Below are 7,915 nucleotides of genomic sequence, written 5' to 3' on the forward strand. Positions count from 1 at the left end.
AACGGAATGTATAACATTGACACAAATTTGTAAGATAAAAATGAGGTATGAAAGTGTCGTGACACCAATAGTTGAGGTAGTTTTTTGTACTTTACCCAAATAATATTTAGTTTCATAAATAGTGTTCAGTGTACAAATCCCGTGCATCAGGTTTTTTTTTTATTTTTTATTTTTTATTTTTATAATTGTGTCATTTTCATTAAAATTTAAGTTTTTGGTTCTTTTTATTAAAATTTAATTCTTTTTCATTAAATAAAATTAGAGTATAATTTTTTGTTAAAATAAACCCAATTCAAACCATTTTCATAAAACTTCCCTTGTTTAATTCAAGTTGAGCTTGTTTTGCTTCTGGTGGGTAAAGAGACACCTACCTAAATGAGACACAACTGCCACGCATAAATGCAGATTAATTATTATGGTGTGCTAATGGGAAGTGATTGATAATGATAATAACATTGTCAACCACCATTTGCCACGCACGATAATCATTTCGTGTACGAACCATGCACTCATCACGTCACTAAAGTCCTGCCTCTGGTGTCAACCAAAAAAAAAATGGACCCTTTTTCAAAAAAAAAAAAAAAAAAAAAAAAAAAGGTCCTGCCTCTGGTTTATGACTCTCTAGGGTTCTTCATGGCATACACGTTAAAGATTGATAAACATCATTTTAATTTTTAATTTTCAATTTTAAACTTACTAATCACTCACAGTCCTACTCATTGAGTGGTTTTCTTTTTTGTAAATTTGGTTTTTATTTTCCTAAGGGGAAATATAATTTTGAGATTATGAAAACTTCACCATTTTTATCTTCCCCTCTATATATATAGATTCACATTTTCCTTATTCCATAAAAATAACATTAAAAAATTGAGCTTTTTTCTTTGAAAAACTACCTAATATTTTTTGAGTGAAGTAACAACTTCGCTTTTCAAGAAATAAGCTCATAAACTAGTATAAAGAAGAGAAATGTTTAAACACGAAACGCAGTGAGTTAAAAAGAAAGTCCATAATCATTTGGACAATCTATCACTTGCAAAACTACTAATAATCTTGAGATGCCTTTACCAACTTTCATGTTCACAAAATCTAAAGGCAAGAATATAAACAAATGGATTGAAAAATTTATGTCGTGGCCAGCTCTACCAACACATGGATGGGTTATCAGGTTTAGCTGCCCTCAATCATCCTAAAATAAGAGCATACAAAAATATTCTGTATTATTTCTTTATTTATTCACACACTTTTTTCCTGCTCCACTACACCTTGAATTTATCTTTGCTTTTTTTTTTTTTTGGGAGATGGATTGTCTGTCCTCTTATTTCCGTACTTTTTTATATTTTTCTGTGATATGTGATCGTGGTTAAATCACGTCGATATTTTATATTAATTTTTTATATAAATAATAAAACAAAAAGTAATAGAAATATAAAATGTTAACATAGTTTAATCATGACTATACAAACAAGAGAGCATAAAAAGAGTATGAAAATGAGAAGGCAAACAATTCACCTCCTTTTTTCTTAAATACTTTCCTCAGATCATACCAGAGTTCTTTGAAGATATGATCCGAATAAAATATGCAATCGATCAGGAATTGAAGACCAGATCAGCTGCAAATCTGCCACACAACATGAAAGAATTGCCGAGAAGAATGGCATGATTGTAATATCAGAAAAACAGAGGGGTGTTTTGAGAACATAAGGTATCGTACAGGTTGTAAGATGATGATAGCCCACATAGCGCCGCATGAGTCACATCGTTCCTTATCAATACTTAGCTTTTGAACCATTTCTCTTGCCACAAAAAAAATAAAATCTAGAGTACACATCTCTTGATCAAAACTTTAATTCTCTTTATCGTCATCGTTGTTAAAGATTACATTTTGAAAGTTTTATTTACTTTTTTAATAATAAAATTAATTGACGTTTTACCATAAATTGTTACTTGTAATCATAGTCGAAGGTTTATCTGGCACATATATATATATATATATATGAATAAATGATTAAAATAAATAATATTTTTTTTAAATAATTTTTAATGATGATAAAGAGAATGAATGATTTCGAGTCATTACATCACGAATAGCTGTAGTTTTTTACATGTAAAAAGCCAACGGGGTCTCCTAGAAGCAGTGATCCGATCCAGAATTCGAACCTTGAGGGCCCTAGTTTTAAATATAAGTTTTTAGATAGAAAAAAAAAATTTGTTTATTTACAGTTATTTTGTCGAACATTGGGTGCGCTTGTTGTCGTCAACCAAACCACGTTATACACATGTCAACAAATATCGACATATGCCAAAGCAATTGATGAGTGATATAGAGAGAATTTGTCAAGTGTTGTCAACTCAACCTGTCGAGATATGTCTAGCAAACATTACATCAAATACTTGGTGGACACAAAATGGACCCACACTTAACATTCAGAGGACCCTTAAAAGACCTTTACGTATATATTTCTTGAACTCTGAGTGATCATGAGACCGTCTTGGTCCCAATTCCCATCCGCACCTACCTCGAAGGATGGCAGGACGGTAATATCCTAAAACAAAGAGGGCAATTCGGAATACAAAGTGCCAAGCAAGTGGAAGATGATAACCCAAATAGCCCTGCATGAGTCACAACCTTCCTGACCAGTATCTGAGAAAAGCTCCTTTTTCAATTATATATAAACTTTAATTTATTTTCGTTTTTGCTGTCCATCCGTTCTTATCTGAGTAAGGCTGGTACTACGTAATTGCAACTATATAAGTACGGCGATATCTGCTCCGAATATCTTTATTCCAATTTTGTTTTTTTTTATTTTTAAAATCATTTTTAATTTATTTTTTAATTATTATTTTATATTTGTTTGTGTCAGGTTGTTCGTACTGTCTGCACTTGCATCTGTCCTTCCTCACATATGTCCTCCACCAAATAAAGCCACTTTGCGATAAGAAACGACTTTTTCAATACCAAACGTGCCCTCCCCTACTTTCGCCAATTACTACCGTCCTTTCCCGTCCTTCCCCGTACGGAGTCTCCTTTCCCATCTTAAATGACCACACTACCCCATCTTTGATACTTTTCATTTTTACCAATTTGCCATTTTCGTTGGCCTTTTTTCAAAGCGATTTTCACACTTTGCCCGTTTCTTTAATTCATTTACTTAATTTTTCTTTGATTTATTCAATTTAAATTTAATGAGTGCATAAAAAAGAGTTTCAAAATCAGGTCATTTTTCATATAAAATAAATGTATACATTCAAGTATAAAGCCACAAGGATAGTGATGTTTATTATTACCCCTTTCTCTTTATGTGTCAATAAATTCTCGTTTAATTATTTAATCTAACTATTTATAAAAATATTCTGCAAAAAATATACCTACAAAAACAGAAAAGGATTACATGGGAAGAAAAATTAAGTTCAAGAATCGCAACCTAAAAGAAATGATCATGTAATTCTATAGTTTAAAAGTTAAATTTCTCACAAATAAGAAGATCCAATTGATTGGATTTAGTTCAAGTCAATGGGGTCACTTATTAAGGATAGTCTGGGAAAGAAAGGATAAAATAGTCATTGCATATGGAAACAAGCAATGATAGAACGTACACAGCACAAGGCCATTATTGTAAAATTCATTTCTCCTTCATCTTCACTCCCCCATCATCAACTCTCTCTCTCCCTCTCTCTCTCTACCCACAACCTACCCAAAAACCGAAAACCAGAGTCTATCTGCCCGACGGTTACTTCCCAAAACACCATTATTCTCCAGTCTTCTTCCACCTATAAAATCAACTCCCATTTCTTCATCCAAATCGCAGAAAAAAATCTCAGACCATGAAGAGGCAAAAGACCATTCGACCCAACAACACCAACAACGACAACAACGTCTTCCATGTTCTGTCCGATGAAATCATATTCATAATCCTCGACTTCCTCGAAAAAAACCCAATTGACAAAAAGTCCTTCTCTTTGGTCTGCAAGTCCTTCCACGCCGCAGAATCCAAGCACCGCAAAAAGCTCAAGCCTTTGCGCTCCGACCACCTCCCGAAAGTCCTCCACCGCTACCCAAATGCCTCCCACGTCGATCTCACGCTCTGCTCGCGAGTCCCGGACGCTTCCCTTGTCGCCATCTCAAATGCTTGCAGGTCCAGCCTCCGATCGATCGATCTTTCGCGGTCGAATTGCTTCTCGGGAATTGGATTGCTCAGTTTGGCTGCAAATTGCAAGAATCTGGTGGAGATCGACCTGTCGAACGCCACCGAGCTCAGAGACTCCACCGCGGCGGCTCTGGGGGAGGCGAAGAACTTGGAGAGGCTGTGGATGGGGAGGTGCAAGATGATTACGGATATGGGTGTTGGGTGTATCGCAGTTGGTTGCAGAAAGCTGAGATTAATTAATTTGAAATGGTGCCTCCGTGTTAGCGACTTGGGGGTCGGATTGCTTGCTGTAAAGTGTAAAGATCTTCGAAGTTTGGATCTTTCTTACTTGCCGGTAAATTCTTGTTTTTACTGATTTAAGTTTATGTTTTTAGCTTTATACCGTTAGTGGTAAATGGTTGCTTTTTATTTATTTATTTATTTAATGTTGTTTTATTTTGAAAAGCACCCTGCTTTTGGATTGTGTTTGTCAAATTTAATGATTTTTAATGGCTGCATTAGTGATATGTTTGTTCATGATTTGCTGCAGATCACAGATAAATGCTTGCCATCGATCTTCGAGTTACAATATCTTGAAGATTTGGTTCTAGAAGGATGCTTCAGTATCGATGATGATAGCCTTTCGGCCTTCAAACATGGGTGCAAGTCGCTTAAGGTAGATCCTATGGTTTGCTGGTTCTGTTCGAGATTGCCTGTTTTCTTAGCGTCTTGTTTTAATCACATATTGATATGATTAGCTGGTTCTATTTAACATAACATCCGAAGGATCGGATTTGGGTTGTCATATGTGCAATTAAAAAGTCGAAAACTTTGACTCTTTGATTATATTTCTTCTGATTACTCGAGATTCTTTTATTGGGACGATATTTAAATTTGATGCTATTCAGGGTAATAGACAATTCGTGCTAGTTACTCGTCAGAGTTAACATTTCTGTTTGGACAAATTTTGACACATGCTGTTATTACCTTTGACAGAAACTTGACATATCTAGCTGTCAGAACATTAGTCATGTTGGGTTGTCAGCCCTAACGAGCGGTAGTGACGGATGTTTAGAGCAACTCGTATTGTCATATGGCTCTCCTGTAAGTATTGACTTTTGTCAAGTCTGTTTAATAGTTAATAGTGTGATTTCTCAACTCATACGTTGCACTGTGGTGGCACTGGTGCTCAGGTGACTCTTGCTCTTGCCGATAGCTTGCGAAAGCTTCCGACGTTGCAGTCAATCAAATTAGATGGTTGCCCCGTTACCTACGCTGGACTAAAAGCCATCGGAAACTGGTGCATTTCTCTGAGGGATCTGAGCTTAAGTAAATGTGTGGGGGTGACTGATGAGGGTCTCTCCTCTGTTTTGAAAAAGCACAAGAATCTGCGGAAGCTAGACATCACATGCTGCCGAAAGATAACTTATGCTTCTATTGCCCAGATGTCAGAATCATGTACCGCACTCACTTCTCTTAGGATGGAGTCATGTACCCTGGTTCCTCGAGAAGCATTTGTCCTCATTGGACAGAGATGCCAAACTCTTGAGGTGATTGACATAACAGATAATGAAGTCGACGACGAAGGTTTTTCCCTCGCTCAACCTCAGTGTAATAAAGAACTTCTGTTTTAATTGCTTACTTTTGTACCTTCTATGTGCAGGTCTGAAGTCCATTTCTAGATGTTCCGACCTCTCCAGCTTAAAAATAGGAATTTGCCTGAACATAACTGATGATGGCATTGTGAACATTGGCATGCGCTGTTCGAAACTAGTAGAGCTCGATCTATACAGGTGTGTAACTTGTGATCCTTGAACAGTTGAACCTTTGTTGTAATTTGTTTTTATCCCTTCATTTTCCCTTTGTGCACAGAAACGTGTAGGTCATGAAAGTGCAACAATGTTATACAGTCTGCCAGAGAAACTACTGAATGCTTAATCTAAGGTCTCGTTGATTTCAAAGCATGCTAATCTATGTTGTCAAAAGTCTAACTAATTCATATAGGAAACAAATCCGAACTTCTCTACAAGATCTTCTGTGTTGGTGCCAAATATTTGTTTGCGTAAACATCTATTCATGGACTGACAGGACAAGGAATTAATCTGAATGTGTTTATTTTCTTTAGGTGCACAGGAATTTCAGATTCAGGCATATCAGCTATTGCTAGAGGTTGTCCTGGACTTGAGGTTATTAACATAGCCTATTGCAAAGACATTACTGATAGTTCATTAATCTCGTTGTCAAAATGCTCAAGTCTGAACGCTGTTGAAAGTCGAGGATGTCCTCTTATCACATCTCTGGGTCTAGCAGCAATTGCTGTGGGATGCAAGCAACTGACCAAGCTGGATGTAAAGAAGTGTTCAAATATTGATGATGCTGGGATGATCCTGCTTGCTCACTTTGCTCAGAACCTTAGACAAGTACGCTTTCGCATTTCTCGCTTTCATGTGAGCTTACAGTTTGATAGACACACTTGTATTTGACCGGACCGTTCCTATTGTCTTGCAGATTAATTTGTCATATACCTCAGTTACAGATGTGGGGTTGTTATCCTTAGCCAGTATCAGTTGCCTACAGAGCTTAACCATCTTGCACTTGGAGGGCTTGAGCCCTAGTGGACTGGCAGCTGCCTTATTGGCCTGCGGGGGGCTAACTAAAGTAAAGCTCCAAGCAACCTTCAAGTCATTGCTACCCCAAGCTCTTTTCGAACATTTAGAAGCGCGCGGTTGTGTATTTCAGTGGAGAAATAAGTTCTTCAGGGTAAGTGCTTTTACTTTTTAATCATCAAAGCTACGAAGATGCTAACTTTCCAGAAAATTTGTTTAGTCTGATGTCATTAAAGATCTAGGACATAGCTGAAAAAAATTTGTGATTCGATAACAAACAATAATCAAGTTACATGTTCGTTGCACTCAGATTTGTGCTTTCGATCCAATATCCCTGCTCAAGAACTCATAATATTTGTCTGTTGATTGTACTTGACTGTCTTGTTAACTTAAGTTTGTATTATTGACAGGCTGAATTGGACCCTCAGTGTTGGAAAATACAATTAGAAGATATCATGCAATGAGTTTTCCCCACGATTGTATCGGCTGAGATGTTTTAAGTATTTTTAGACTCTTGTGAAGGAGGCAAAGTCCTCGTGTTGCTTGATGTGTAGTACTGGTTTTTTCTTTTATTTGTCACAGCTTACTGGATGTAAAGTTTTTCTAAGTTGTGAAACCTTGACACAAGGGCTTTGCTATGTAAGCTGTAGACTTTGGCATCAATCTTACCAAATCCGTCGAAAAGGTTTAATGAATGGATGGTTTGGAAGTAATGTTAAATGTTCATTTTCCTTGTAACTCATGTACTTTATCAACTAATGAGTTCGGTTATTGTGATATTTGGAGCATGACTTCGGATGAGTTTGATTTATGAGATTGCTGTATGAAAGTGTGAATTGAGACCAATCATTTGAATCACATGGGAAGGAGTCGCAAGAAAAAGTATGAATTGAGACTATAGAATTATTTGTATGATTGTATCATATTCTCTGTACCTTATTATTTGGGTATCATCTTGTTATTTGGGATGTTGGAGTAAACTAAATTTGATCTTTTTTAATACATTTAGAAAAATTATTCAATAGACGAGGGAATTCTTGCAAGTAAAGAGTACAGAATTATTTGGGATGTTGGAGAGTTCTTGTAAGTAAAGAGTAGGGAATGTTTGAGTATAGAAGGGGGCCAGTGAAGAGTAGAAAATCATTTGGGATGTTGGAAAATTCTTCTAAGTAAAGAGTAGGGAAT

At 36.3% G+C, this 7,915-nt stretch overlaps 1 protein-coding gene across 1 annotated transcript; it reads left to right on the forward strand.

Moving 5' to 3' along the window:
• Positions 1–3,607: 3,607 nt before the first annotated feature.
• LOC125476907 (F-box/LRR-repeat protein 3-like) lies at positions 3,608–7,521 on the forward strand. Its single transcript, XM_048583535.1, has 8 exons — positions 3,608–4,479; positions 4,675–4,800; positions 5,121–5,228; positions 5,318–5,711; positions 5,788–5,917; positions 6,250–6,544; positions 6,633–6,884; positions 7,141–7,521. Exons 1-8 carry the CDS (start codon positions 3,823–3,825, stop codon positions 7,192–7,194), a joined length of 2,016 nt encoding a protein of 671 aa, XP_048439492.1. The 5' UTR covers positions 3,608–3,822; the 3' UTR covers positions 7,195–7,521.
• The last annotated feature ends 394 nt before the right edge of the window (positions 7,522–7,915 follow it).

The sequence above is a fragment of a genome, unplaced genomic scaffold, assembly GCF_019419815.1.
Source record: "Pyrus x bretschneideri cultivar Hongxiangsu unplaced genomic scaffold, Pyrus_bretschneideri_v1 Contig2, whole genome shotgun sequence".
Classification (NCBI taxonomy): Eukaryota; Viridiplantae; Streptophyta; class Magnoliopsida; order Rosales; family Rosaceae; genus Pyrus; species Pyrus x bretschneideri.